The sequence below is a fragment of the Gekko japonicus genome, unplaced genomic scaffold (genome assembly GCF_001447785.1).
Source record: "Gekko japonicus isolate JY-2015 unplaced genomic scaffold, Gekko_japonicus_V1.1 scaffold2419, whole genome shotgun sequence".
Lineage (NCBI taxonomy): Eukaryota > Metazoa > Chordata > Lepidosauria > Squamata > Gekkonidae > Gekko > Gekko japonicus.
The window spans coordinates 235,685-250,602 of record NW_015175438.1 but is presented as its reverse complement, the minus strand read 5'-3'; the positions used below and the strand labels follow the sequence as shown (position 1 = coordinate 250,602).

General features: G+C 46.1%; 1 protein-coding gene across 1 annotated transcript in view; it reads left to right on the top strand.

Moving 5' to 3' along the window:
- B4GALT5 (UDP-Gal:betaGlcNAc beta 1,4- galactosyltransferase, polypeptide 5) overlaps positions 1 to 14,918 on the top strand; it is a 43,698-nt gene that overhangs the window by 17,885 nt on the left and 10,895 nt on the right. Inside the window, exons 2-5 of the mRNA XM_015425849.1 lie at positions 3,324 to 3,458; positions 4,805 to 4,918; positions 5,932 to 6,056; positions 7,480 to 7,596. Coding sequence (XP_015281335.1) covers positions 3,324 to 3,458; positions 4,805 to 4,918; positions 5,932 to 6,056; positions 7,480 to 7,596 — 491 coding nt within the window. The remainder of the gene's footprint in view (positions 1 to 3,323; positions 3,459 to 4,804; positions 4,919 to 5,931; positions 6,057 to 7,479; positions 7,597 to 14,918) is intronic.

The following is a 14,918-nucleotide window of genomic DNA, read 5'->3' as shown; positions in this document are numbered from 1 at the left end:
TGGGCGGGGCGCAGTTTGGCACCGCACAACCAAGTTGGGGCACGAAAGCGAACCAAGCTCTACCCGTGGCAGGGAAGGGGCGTAGCAGAGCAGACTCTCTGCCTGGCAAAGAAGCCACTGGGGGGGGAGGGGCGGCCGGCGGCAGATTTATTCTGTCAGTGTATGTACTAAGTGTGCAATGTGAAAAAATGGGCAGCTGACTATCAGCACCTTAAAATGTAAAATCCAAGGGTCACAAAGGTTTTGAGGATGTGAGCAGAACTTACTGCCTATGCATCCTGTTAAAAGCATGGTGGAAACACTAATTTTTCAGTACCCAGTAGAACTTCTTTAGCACAAGAACATGTAACCTTATCTGTGTTACAGAGAGCAGGTCTACTCAAAATTAAGCCCCATGTTATTCAATATAGCTTGCGCCCAGGGCAATGTCTTTAGTGTTGCAGTCACAATTGTATTCCATTTAGGAGCTGTTATGGCAAGGGGCAGAAGGGAGCTATGGTTTGTGTTGTTGCTGCTGGAGTATGTTTAAAATTAGGATACTTTAGGTGCTTGAATAATCCAGGTTCTTTTTGGGCAGAGTGCCTGTCTTGTTGTAGTGGTTAAGTGCGCGGACTCTAATCTGGGAGAACCGGGTTTGATTCCCCACTCCTCTGCATGCAGCTGCTGGATGACCTTGGGCAAGCCATAGTTCTGACAAGAGCTGTCCTTGAAAGGGCAGTTCTTGAAAGAGCTCTCTCAGCCCCACCTACCTCACAGGGTGTCTGTTCTGGGGAGAGGAAGGGAAAGGAGTTTGTAAGCTGCTCTGAGACTTCGAGTGAAGGGCGGGGTATAAATCCAATCCTTCTTCTCCATGAAATTGCTGAGCGGTCCATGAAATTGCTGAGCGGTCGGGTTAGAACGGACAAAAGGAAGTACTTCTTCACCCAAAGAGTGATTAACACTTGGAATTCACTGCCACAGGAAGTGGTGGCGGCTACAAGCATGGACGGCTTCAAAAGGGAATTAGATAAGCATATGGAGCAGAGGTCCATCAGTGGCTATTAGCCACAAGGTATAGATAGGGACTCTGGGGCAAGTGATGCTCTGTCATCTTGGTGCTTGGGGGGGGGTCAACAGTGGGAGGGCTTCTAATGTCCTGGCCCCACTGGTGGACCTCCTGATGGCACTGGTATTTCTGGCCACTGTGGGATACAGAGTGTTGGACTGGATGGGCCTTTGGCCTGATCCAACATTGGCATCTCTTATGTTCTTATGTTCTATATATCCTTTAAAAGTTTGAAAGAGAACTATGTAATGGAACGTAACAGTTATAGCCTTGCCTCACATAACCTATCTATAGTTTGTTCTTTCCGAGGGAGTGTATTTCCAAGTGAGTGTATACACAGTGGAGTTTAGCACTTCCTAGTACCAGCATGTACAAGGCAGTCTCTGTTGCCCAGGATACCAGGCTCTTACCAGCATGTTGCTTCACAAGATAGTTGAAATCTTGCTGCTGTATTCTTTCTTACTCTTTATATATCTTTTAGAGAATTCTGCTTGTAATGTTACAGAGTAATGGCGAATGTTTCCATTTCTCTTTAGCAGTTCTTTTTACTAAAAAAAATCCATACTATTCCGAGGTTGGGCCTCTCATAGGTTTTTCCTGCCTTCAGTAACTCCCATTAAGTTAGATTTAGGTGGGTAGCCATGTTGATCTGAAGCAGCAGAACAAAGTTTGAGTCCAGTAGCACCTTTAAGACCAACAAAGTTTTATTCAAGGTATGAGCTTTTGTGTGCATGCACACTTCTTCAGATATCTTCAACATAGTATTTCAAAGTACCCTGAAAGCTTAGTAGGTAATAATTTGCTTCTTAAAACCTGTAAGCCAACATTTCAGTCAGGAGATTCCATGCAACATATTGCAGCAGTCAAGGTGAAACATATTTTCTCATGGCTCCTGAATTTCTGGAACCTTTGCATTTCTAGTATATATCAGTGCTATGGCTACACTCAGTTATAACTTACAGGCTTCCCATTGCTGAGACTGAACACTTCTGCATACCCAACAAAACACAGTTTGACATGGTGCCCAAATTGGATGCAGTGACAAATGTTGGTTTTGTTCTGTTGTCTACAAACCATGTTTCCAGACCACAGTGGCTTGGAATCCTGGTTTGTGGGCAACAGGACAAATACAAATAATAGATCATTTTGTCCTACAGGATGTTTTTAGACTCAACTTTGTATGAAGGAACCAGGGCATACAGGAGCCTGAGGACTTCCAAAGCTTGTTCCTGTAACAAACTGATTTGCTGCATCTGAATATTTATTTAGGCAATTCTGCTTCTGTCCCCACTGGGAACCCAAAATGCTTCATAGCACTGTTCTCCCTCTGTATTATTCTCACATCAGCCTGGTGAAGCAAGTTAGGGTGACTGGCCCTAGTAAGTCTCCATGGCTGAGTGTGGATTTGAACTTGCGACTGCCAGATCCTAGTCCAACCACAATATCATCCTGGCTTCCAGAGTACAAGTGTTATGCCATTGTCACACCTAATATTTTTCCAAATTTATATAATTTATTGGCAGGAAAATAAAGTATGATAGGTGTTGCTATAGAAGGGAGTAAGGTATGGAGCAGCACCTCTGTGTCTTGTTTTCAGCCTTACAAGTATGCCTTGCCTTCTCACCCTTCAAGACTTGCATCATGGTATATGCAGCCATAATGCCTTCTCCCCTGCCCAGGGCCCATTAACTTTCTCTTGGCTAGACTTTTAGCTGTTTAAGCAGCCTTGAGAAAAGGGATACCATTATGTGTACACATTTCTACAATTGTGCAAGATGAACCGCAGTATAGCAATCAGAAGTGCCACATTCTGCAACCTGAGCTGAATTGCACAAACTTGGATGTGTTCTGTATATTCTTTTAGCCATGGAGACTAGCATGTAGGTGAGCTTGCAGTGAAATATCACCCCTGCTGACTAGTGGAAACCCTACTGAAGGCCAGCTTTGGCCTTTTGTTCAGTCTCACCTGTGCAATTATAACATCTGGAAATTAGGGTTTTTGAATGTTGGGTTCCATCCCAACTGTGGGTTGTGCATGCCCATGATATAGGTGATTGGAATATTTGGCAGCTGCTGAAGAATAAGTTTTGTTTGTTCTTTATTTAATTTGCTTCTCGGTTGCTGTACTGTTGTTGGACTGTAGGCAACAGTTTTTTGTTTGGGAACATCTGAGCTTCGTTCTGCTTGCCCTAGTAGCAAAGTCCTTCCTAAAAGACTTCAAAAAAATCTTCTGCAGAAAAGTTGTGACTTATGTACTATTTTTTCTGGTTTCTTGCAGTGAACACCTACCTCTTCATGATGCAAGCCCAAGGCATCATGATTCGTGAAAACATGAGGACGATAGGAGCACAGGTTTATGAGCAGGTGGTCCGCAGTGCCTATGCCAAGAGGAACATCAGTGGGAATGATTCAGGTATGAATCTTTATAAATCTTATGACCTGAAGGAGGTATGTCAGTCTGGAAGTCTCAAGTGTTTGACTGTGTGGTGGGTAAACTGAAGCGATTTCCCTTTCTGAGATGTGTAGTCTCAAGTGTTTGACTGTGTGGTGAGGAAACTGAAGCGATTTCCCTTTCTGAGATGGCTCTCTCCCCAGAAGCACTGGACAGCTTTCAGTTACTGGGGGTTAGTGAATATATGGTGAATTGCATCATCTGGAGCCAGTATTTGTAAAGATACTGAAGTACTGATTTCCTCTGAAAATGAAATATAAAACCAGAATCTTGAATTCCATCTCTGCTAATTCTGTGGCCACTGTGTGTATGGCAACCTGGCAAGACTTTGTACTGACTTAATCTGTCAGCCCATCATACTAGCACAAAGGAATAAGCCTGCATATATCATTCAAGGGCAGGATATAAAAGCAAGAGAATCAGAAGTGAATTCTCATCATAAAGATCAACACACTGTTCTGTTGAATTATATCCCCTTTGGTAGAAGTATGCAGTAGTGGCATCTGGTGTCTGAGTCACAAGTGGACAGAGGCTTGTAACTTGTTCTTATACTTGAAACAGTAGCTGTTACATCAAGAAAGTGAAGTTGGTGAACTGAAATTCTCCCCTGGCTCAAAGGTGTGAGACTGTTAAACCATAAGGCATGAAAATGCCTTCAGTACAAAGGCTTAGAACGAAGTGTGTGTGTGTGTGGGGGGGAAACAGCTTGTACTGCTTGCCTGATTTTAATAGGAATTTGTTTATTTAAATATTGCTATGACAATAACAAGTACGCTTAATAAACTTCTCAGCCAGCCCTTAATGGAGTGCCCTGGGCTGTCATCTATTTGCAATTCCACGTTGGCCTCCCTTACACTCATATATGAATAAGCTGCTGCAATTACTGCTCCTTGTGACTGCTGAATTCAGTTAACAGCATGGGTTGGAACAATTAGGGATCAGAGTTGAATGTTGGACAAGAATAGTAATGCTTTCCTGTCTTCAAATTCTGCTTAGATTGAACAAGCTAGCTGAGGGCTTGTAAAATCCACACTGCAAGTGCAAGAAAACAGTTTTGCAAGAATCCTAGTGTTCTCTGTATCTACTGTGACAGCATCAACTAGCAAATTCTTAGATTATTTTTGTTGTCCATTCAGATAGGTTGCGGCTTAATAGGGAATTAAATGGTGTGCAAATTCTTCTGGCTGTTCTGTATTGTGCTATAGATAGATGTGAAGGAATCTGCTAAGTGCAACAGGGTTACAAGTGAAAGGAGGACACTGTGAAACCCTTAGCCTAAAGTGTATGTGTTATTCCTCCCAACCTAGATTATGCTGTTGATTTGAACCACAATGAAACCTTTCTGCAAACTACAACTTTTCTTCCTGAGGATTTTACCTACTTTCCAAACCATACCTGCCCTGAAAGACTCCCTTCTATGAGTGAGTACCGTTATGACTTACATTTCCATACAGCTTGCTTTCCCATCACTCCTTGCACAACATAATCCTTACCGATGTCCAAAGCTAGGTGGGTGAATAGGAGGGAGGTATATTCTATCTTGATGGTAAATTCGAAGTTGGTTGACAAAGGTTATCAAATTTGCTATTGGTAAAGGAAAGGTGGGAATTCATCAATGTGTGGGTGGTTCTTCAGTACTTAAATCCTTTGATTTTAATGCCAGTCCAGTTTACTAACAGGTATAGCATTGAACTTATCACTGAATTCAAATGCAGGCCTGCATTAGTTGTGTCATGTATACAAAAGCTGCTCATGCTGGATTTTTAGACATCAGGATAATTTTGAAATGGGCATGGTCCAGGAATTTCCCATTGATTTCAGTGACAGTGTTAATCATATGTTTGTTTCTGCCTGAATTCAGTTAATTCTTATTTGCGTTGGTTGATTTTTGCCTTAAATATGAGGTGACTTAGGATGACTTTTGTAGGGGGGGAAAGCTGCTTAAAATCCTCTAGAAGACCCACACACACACACACACACACACTCTGCCTGGTGGATGATATTCACAGGAACTGATTTCTCCTGCATGTGCCTTGAACCTGGGAATAGAACTGCTACCCCTTATTGGTTTCCAAGGCTTTGAACTAATTCCTATGCTTGATTACATTTGTGGGACAAAAAATACAAATGGAGAGTGGATATGTCTGCTTTGGAGTTCCCCAATTCTACGGCAAGTTTCAGTGAGATATCAGCCTCATGTCTTATTTGTTGTTTCCATTAATAACCTATAGCATATGTAAATCCGCTGCCTTTGTGCTCTGGTTTAGAAAGCAGTGGCTAAGATGATGGCAGGTTGAACTACAGCTAGAAATCCATCACTGACAAGATAACTTACAGGCATATAAGAACGAAATGAGTGTGAGAATTCCAACAATATATGTTCTTGGTTAGACGGGGCTTGTTTTTCACATTCTGCTGTCTAATTGCTATGCAGAGGGCCCCACTGATGTAAATATGAGTGAAATCAGCATGGAGGAGATCCACCAGTTCTTCTCTCAAGATCCCACTATCGAATTAGGAGGCCACTGGAAGCCTAAAGACTGTGTGCCTCGTTGGAAGGTAAGCTGGAGAATACGAGTACTGAAACTGGAGTTTCTCCAAGCAGTATTGACACCATAAGGAATAGAATATGTAACTAAGATATTTGGACCTTCTTTTTGCATTTGTATCTAACAGCTGTTGGCTATCGGCTTATCTACTTGTGGATCACTTATGACCAATAATTCATCTCAGTATCTACATAGTAGTCTTAGTGTCACAGCTAAGTGTTGCCCTTTTTAAGCTTGCTACTTCCTATCAAGTCCCTTGATTAAATTACACAACAGGTAAATAAAAACTGGCGTTAGGAGCTTTACGATTGCAATGGTGGAAGCTACTATTAATCCACAGAGAGAGGGGGGGGCAAGGAGGGAGTTATTCAGAACAAGCATCTGCTACATTCAGAAAGGTTAGTCGTATGGTAGATTGTGCTAAGATTGACTGGCAGAGTGAGGATTTGAGCTTGAATCTTTCAGATCCTAGTCTGATAGTCTAGCACTGTGCTGCCACTTAAATCTGCTTGCACATCCTAACAGTTTTCTGAGTTCCAAGTTTGGTACTATGGCCATATAGCTCTTCCTTAGGCTGCGACTTGCATAACCTGGCTTGGTCTGTGTCATGCAGTGTCAGTCTGCTTGGGGTGAGGTGTCTTGCTAGTCTGTCAAAGTTTCAAATACCTTATTGCTGTCTATACCCTGGATATGCTGAAAACACTAACTTAGTTACTTAATAGAACCTTGAATTGCAGCAGAACCAAAAGCTTAGAAAAATGCTCTACGAAACTTCCCTTGGTTTCTGAAGACAAAATATTTCTACCATGAAATTGCCCATTTTGATGGGTTTCATTCTTGGTAATAATGTTCATACATTAGTTGTACCGTCAGTTACTGTACTAGTGTCTTGCTTCTTCTCAGAATTACTGAGAGGGTGAAAACACTGGTATAATGTACAAAAGAAGACACCAGCTAATAATGACCAGAAAGTTTTTTCCCTCCAAAATATGTATTTGTACATTGGTAAAATCCATTGGTTCATCCATAAGCTTCACCTGAGAATGTTCTCTGTAGACTCCTAGATTAGTGTGTCCTGTGGATGTGGTTCTGGTGACTGCTTGTTCAGTGACTTTTATTGTTATCACACTGCTGTGCTAAAACAATAACACTTAATGTGTCATAAAACTGACAATTCAGTGAAATATAGTTTGCTTCAGAGATCTGCTTGTATTGAAAGATCTCCTGTCCTTCACGTTCCCATGCAGCAGCTTCATTCTTTTCAGCAGGCCTGTCTGTTTTAATGTTTGTTGTATCAGATGGTTTTTATACTTTTATCAAATTGTTTTTGTACTTTCACTCACCTTGGGTCTTAAGATGCTCAGGAGAAAGACGGGCATATAACTATTTTAGATAAATCCAGGAAGAGCTAATAAAGATTTTTATCCATCTAGGTGGCAATCCTCATTCCATTCCGCAACCGTTATGAGCATCTTCCAGTCCTCTTTAGACATCTTATTCCAATGCTGCAACGCCAACGTTTACAGTTTGCGTTTTATGTTATTGAGCAAGTAAGTTATCTTGCATGTGCCTTTTTCCCAAGGCTAATTCTTCTCCAGTGGTAATGAGAGAAACCGATGATGCTTTTCTCCCAGGATACATTGTGTAAGAGACACTGTTAACTGCCTTCCCTCTGGGGTTCTTGCACAATGGTGTTAAATCTCCAGAGTGTGCCTGGAGTGTGGTGGCAGTTCATACTTGCCAAGCTGCATACTGTGAAAGCTTCCCAGAGCTGCTACGTAGTGTGTTGCCATGCTCCAAAAACTTGTTGCAGTGACTGACATTTTGTATCCAAACATTCCTTTATATAAAGCTTCTAGGATAATAAAATAAATATTCATGATGTAATCCCATAGGTTTTTGAAAGCTGAAGACAGCAGAAATTTGTTTATGGCGGGAGACCTCTTGAATGATAACAAAAATGGCTTTGTTTTGCTGTGCGATTAGCTAATACCCAAACATACAATACATCTCTAGCCTGAAGATGCAGTACTAACATATGGACTGAAAATAGCAATGTTAGTAAAATGCTTTGAACTTATTCCAGCAGAATTTTCTGGAAGGAGGAAGGATGAGGAATAGGAAAGGACAATCCTAGGGCAAGGTGACAACTGTGGTATTTCTGTACATCAGTCCTACTTTCAGATGAACAGCAGTACCAACAGCTGTACATGATATCTGAAAGTCTCCTTTGTATGTAATGGTGTCCTGTAATACATTTCCGGTTCTGCAAGACCTCTAGGGCTTGTAGCCTCCAGGCTGCGGACAGTGATCAGGCCACAAACCCAAACTAGTCTGTCTGTGCACAATGTTGGGCAGATGGGATCCTGGAGAGGCCTAGCCTGTTCAAGAAGTGTTGCAAGTAAAACATCATTGCTCCTAATTCTGAGAACCCTTCTTCTGTGTGCCTCTCCAAATCTCTCTGTCTTGGTTTAACATGAGTGTTTTGTCCTGCCTTTTCTGAAATATGATTCAAAGCAGTTACTTCTCAGCATTGCCAGATGCTTTATTTGTTCATAGCTGTCCAGAAACCACCTTTCAAAAGGTCAGGCTGTTAGACCCTCTAGTCTGGTATTGCACATTTTGACTTGCAACCATTATTTGGAGTCTTGAGAACAAGTCCTTCGCAACACTTGTTACCTGAGATCCTGTGACTGGAGAAATTAGAGACTGAATCTGGAATTGTCTGCTTGCCAAACATATGCTCCATGGAACTAGAACACCTTCTCTAACAATTTATTGCTTACAGTTCTGTGGTAGTATATGTATCTTGCAATGATAAAGCCCCATAATACCTGGCATTTTTAGATAAAGAAAGTATTGAATCTGGGAAATCCGTATGATTAGCAGTCAGGGGCCAATATTGAGGTACATAGACCAGTGAACTGATTTGATATAAATTCATAAATTCCCCTTAGAAAAAATTCAAGTGCTTGAGAAAATGTAAGAGCTTTTGGCTATCCAAGAGATTGAGAGCTAGGCTCTACAGTAAATCCGTAAATTGGCTTTCATTGTCTTCCACCACTGTGCCAAAACTACCTGCTTCTCTCAAAAGCCAGTAGTTGGGAGTACAGCCGTTTCATTTATTGTGTTTTCACCTATGAGCTAAGCTAATCATGCCAAGGGCTACTATGGAAACCCCTCATCTTTGTGACATTTGAAGTTCTCTCATTAGCTTCTACGGCAATCTTAAAACATATCATGATGCTACTTATATGGTCCTGATCTCCTCAACATCTGTCCAAAATAATAAAGCACTGCTACTTTAGCAGAAAGCAGCCTTTTGTTTAGAAAGGCCGAAAACAGTATATTTCTCCTTAGAGAAGCACACAGACACAAACTATGTTTTGTACACATAGCCATAGTGGGGGAGGCTCGATTGGCTTCCTGACTCTTGAGGGTGTGCCTCTATAATTGGTACAGACTGTCAGGAGCCTAGGGGTGTGCAAAAAAAAAATTCGGTAAGATTCGGGTTTATTGAACCCGAATTTTTTTCGGGAAACCCGAAAAAACCAGAGTATACTGGTAAAGCATAGATATCCAAACATTTTCGGGAAACCCGAAAAATTCGGGTCCATTATATCCAATGGCGTCATTGAAGTCAATGGCAAAAATCCTCTGGAAAGTTGGCAGGGGGCTGGAGGGGAGGGGGTTTGAAGTAGAGGCTCCAAATTTGGACCGTGGCTGCTCCAGCCTCTCCCCAAATGACCCCCAAGGTTTTGATAGGATTGGTCCAGGGGGTCCAATTCCAGGGGCATCCAAAGAGGGTGCCCCCAGATCAGCGTGCTGCCTTGCCTGCCTATCGCTGGTTTGCTGCTGAAATCTGGCGGTAATTCGACCCCATTATATCCTATGGGCCATTTGGCACAATATGGGGCTTTACCGGTGTAGATATTTGGGTTTTTCCGGGAATCCCAAAAAAAATCGGGTCCAATAAATCTAAATCCGAATTTTACCTTTTTTTGTTTGAGGAAGAGGCTCCAAACTCGGAGGGGGGCTGCTGGAACCTCTCCCCAAGATACCCACCAAGTGTCAAGAAGATTGGACCAGGGGGTCCAATTCTACGAGCCCCCAAACAGGTTGCTCCCATCCCTCCATTGTTCTCTATGGTGGGAAAAAATAACTTTTCCCCCACCATAGAGAGAACAATGGAGGGATGGGGGTAACCTGTTGGGGGAGCATGTTTGCATTGCCAGCCAGGCCCAGCCAGCACTGCAGCAGAACCATAGCGATCTGCCCCCCCAACCTGTGCCAAGGTGCCCAAAACCAACATAACTTGGTTCAAACCAGCAGCATAGACTGAGGGAGCATGTTTGTGCATTGCCAATGCCAGCCAGGCCCAGCAGCAGAGCCAGAGCAATATGCCCCCCCCCCACAACCTGTGCCAAGGTGCCAACTGCCAGTCAGTGCCCAAAACCAACAGAACTTGGTTCAAACCAGAGAATCTCTGCAGACTGCAGCAGCAGCCTACAGACTGAGGGAGCATGTTTTCGCATTGCCAATGCCAGCCAGGCCCAGCAGCAGAACCAGTCCAGAGCAATCTCCACCCCCAACAACCTGTGCCAATGTGCCAGGCAGTGCCCAAAAAACCTCAAAACCAACAGAACCAGACAATCTCTCCCTCTGCAGCAGCTGCAGCAGCCTATATAGGGAGCATGTTTGCATTGGTAGCCATGCCCAGCAGCAGAACCAGAGCAATCCCCCCCCCAACAACCTGTGCCAATGTTGCAATCCCCCCCCCCCCCCAACAACCTCTGTGCCACACAAACCCAACTGGACTCAGGTCAAACCAGAGGATTTCTGCAGTGTATAAACTGAAGGGGGGGCAGGCAGGACCTGTGCAAGTGAGCAATCAGCTAGGGGTGTGCGATTCCCCCTCAGCACATTAAGAGAGGCAAAGGGACGCCAGAGGAACCCAAATGGGCCCAAATCTGAGTGGTTGCCAACTCTCTAGGGGGCGCCCAAAGATTGAGATACCCACTTTCCTGGGGGAATCTTCCAGAGGGGTCTCACCGTACCTCTAGGAAGGCAGTGTGAATCCAGTGAGTGGCGGCAGCAACTAAGGAAGGAAAATAGCCCCACCCCCACCAGACAGGGCCCAGGGCAGGTGAAAACATCCCTAGCCACAGAACGGCTGGCTGCTTGGTCTCCCAGGGCTGAGGGTGGGTCCCCGTTCCCTACAATACAGGAAATTCACACAACTACCTCTCCCCCACACCCCCAGCGGCCCCTCCTCCATGCCCAGAAGGCAGCTACTAGTTGCCTAGCCTGGTTTGGAAATCCAAAGGTGCCCAGAGGCTGAAAAAGAGTTGGGAGTCAGTCAGACTCTGTCCCCTGTTCAGGGGACAGCAGTAGAACCAGTGCACAGTGTCCCCCACAACCTGCACAACCAGCCCTCACAATGAGTCTCTTCCCGGACATCTCTGCGGCCAGAGTCATGGAATCACAGAGTTGGAAGGGACTAGCTCTTTGAACTTCCACCTAAGTGTCAGCTAACATCTGATTTGCCCAAAAACAATGGCTTGGTGTGAAAGCAGCCCACTTCGTCAGGTGCATGAAGTGTCACGTCTACTTAGCAAAGAAAGACATGATCCCCTCATGCATGAAGCGAAGTGCAGCCTCTGTCTCCTCTCCTGTCAGTTTATGTCCAACAAATACCAAAAAATTCTACAAGCTATTATCTCCCGAGAGAAACCATGGCTTGGTGTAACGCAGCCCACCTCGTCAGATGCATGAAGTGCCACCTGTAGGTAGCAATAAAGGTCTAGCACTTCATGCATCTGTCAAAGGAGGCAGCCTCTCTGTCTCATGTCAGCTTACCTCAACATACGTCTGTCTCTGATTGCCAAGACCTCTTTGTTAACCTTTGCCCAAAAACCATGGCCTGGTGTGATCGCCGCCCACTTTTCGGGGAACCATGAGGTCACACCTGTAGCACAGAAAGCGTGACTTCATGACTCCCCGGCCAAGGACGCAGCCTCTGTCTTCTCCTGTCAGCTTGCCCGTCTGTCTCTGATGTGCATAGACTTCTTTGTCAACCTGTGTGAAAGACCAACAACACCGCTAATGCCTTAGAAAGTGAGATGAGGGGGTAGCGTCTATCTGTCCAGTGAACCTCCTGTCTCGCGGCAGTACATCAACACCAGCCATCACTGCCTGCCTCGGTGGAGGAGGCTTAGCCTAGGTGTGGCAGCCGCCATTCATCACAGTCTCTCCCTCCCTTATCCCACCACGCCCCTGCAGAAAAGAAAGTTATATTTTTCAATAACCAATGTTACCTCTAAGCTGAGTTAGTGTGAGCCAGCTCACAGTTTTCTAGTCTCCGCCGGCTCACAACTTTTAATCTTAGGCAGGAAGGATGCCTCTAGAAGCAAACTTACTTATGCAGTAGCCAAATCACTCACTCCAGTAGCTCACAAGATTTTCAGCTCACAAGATTCCACAGCGTAGACTCCAGGAACCATTGCAATGCACACAACATGTATTTACAGTATGCTGCTCCTGTGTGTGGCACTGCCGGTTTCTGGCTGGCCTCTACCCTACTCTACCATTGGAGAACAATTAGTGTGATGCTGTTTTATTATTTTCAGCATGCAATTTTGATTTGAGGTGGCTGCTGGCCGTGGAACTTAGGTGCATACACGCACCACCCTCAACTTTACCCTGCACTGCACGGTAACCACAGGGTCTGTTGAGGTATTTCTGCTGTGGGTGGGATAGATGGAACTGGGGAGATTGGTGGGGCATTTTTGTGCCAATCAAAATGGTCATGGGGCACTGGCTGCTACTTTGCCCTAGCATCTAGTTTTAATCATGGGAAGAGCATGGCCCAATTTCCCAGCACAGACCAAGAGAGGATTGCAGGCACAAGGATGTGCTCACTTCAATCTTCATAGTCTAGTTCCGGGAAACTGAACAGTGGCAAGTTAACCTTCAGGAAGACCAACTGCTCAACTGACCAGGGACTCAGGCGTGAGCGATGCAGGCAGACCCGCATGGGAAAATTCTAAACGCTCACTCTGAACGCTCGTCGGAGGGCACGAGAGTAGCTTCAGGGCCACGGCAGAGAGGGCTGGCCAGACCGCCTCCTTCATGGCCCAGTAGCTAAGTGGACAGGTGGACTCCGGTTCGTAGGGCTCCGTGAAGTAAGCCCTCACCATTGCAGCCGCCGTGTCCTCTCTCGTGTGACCTCCGCTCCCAGAGGGGCCAAGGATCCGCCCCATGAATGCCATCTCAGGATTCGTGGTGGCGGGAGCCGTGAGGGGGACTCTGCCTAGCAGCTCCTGACGATGTTCCCACCTTGGCTCTCCAGTGGCAAGTTGACCTTCAGGAAGACCAACTGCTCAACTGACCAGGGGCTCAGGCATGAGCGATGCGGGCAGACAACGTCGCCCGCATGGGAAAAGACGCACTCACTCTGAACGCTCGTCAGAGAGCACGAGAGTAGCTTCAGGGCCACGGCAGAGAGGGCCGGCCAGACCGCCTCCTTCATGGCCCAGTAGCTAAGCGGACAGGTGGACTCTGGTTCGTAGGGCTCCATGAGGTAATCCCTCACCATCGCAGCCGCGGTGTCCTCTCTCGTATGATCTCTGCTCCTAGAGGGGCCAAGGATCCACCCCATGAATGCCATCTCAGGATTCGTGGTGGTGGGAGCACCTAGCAGGGGAGGTGGATAATGAACAGCACTCGAGGTGCTGGCACCCTTCCCTCCCGCAGCTCCTGATGACGTTCCCATCTTGGCTCGCATCTTGCTAACTCGCTTGGGGAGAAGATTCCTCCATTGAGTTAACTCGTTGGCCCGCTCGGCGATCTTGCCCTTTATGCGCGAATCACACATGGTCGCCATCATGTAGATCCTGTCCTGGAGGATAGGCTCAAAGCGCCTCTGCAGTGCACTTTGCAGCCTTCTCACCAGGGCGCACACCACTGGAAGAATGTCTGCACGTCCTGCAGGTGGCTTCAGAAACGATGCCAATTCCTCATGGACTGCGAGGACCATGGGGATGACAAAAGCCAAGCCCACCGTGTCAGACGAGAGCAATTCTGTGATGGTCTTTAAGGGCTTAAGAACCTCCACAGCCTGAGAGATGGTCAACCACTCCTCGCAGTTGAGCCGGCTCTCTTCCTGAATGACCCCGCTCTCAGAGATCAGGGCAGTCAGGGCTCTCTCCTGCTCCACCAAGCGTTCAAGCATGACGCAGGAGGAGTTCCAGCGAGTGGAGACGTCGCCTAGCAGGCCGTGCTCTGGCAGGCCTGCCAGCGCCTGCTTCTCGCTCAGTAGATAGAGGTCCTTCGTACTGCGTGAGAAGTGACTCGTGATGAACCGGCATTTCTCGAGGATATGCCAGAACTCATGAGTCGCAGTGTCCAGATTGGGATCCTTTGCAGAACCCAACCCCAGAGCATCCTTAACCACGAGGTGGGTAAGGTGGGCCGCACAGGGAATGCGCTTCAGGCCCAGTTGCTCTGCTGCTGCCCTAAAGTTTGAGCCGCCATCGGTCACCAGGAAGCCCTTGGTGACCCCCCTGCCTACCCACTCGTCGAACTGACTATTGATGGTGACCTGAATGTTGTCCGCCGTGTGCGACCCATCAAGTCTCCCGATGTGAAGCAGAGCCTTGCAGTAGCCGGCCCGGCGGCCCTAACCCTGCCTGTCACTAGATTGCCCTCCCCCACCCAAAACCTCACTCGGTTGCCACCAGTGCACAGTAACTGAGATGTATGAGTTATGTGCCTTACAGGAGGTCCATATGTCGGACGTGAAGTGCACATATCTCCCACAAGCGTGGGACAAGTGTGCCTTCACATGGTCCCTGGCAGCCCTGAACAATGA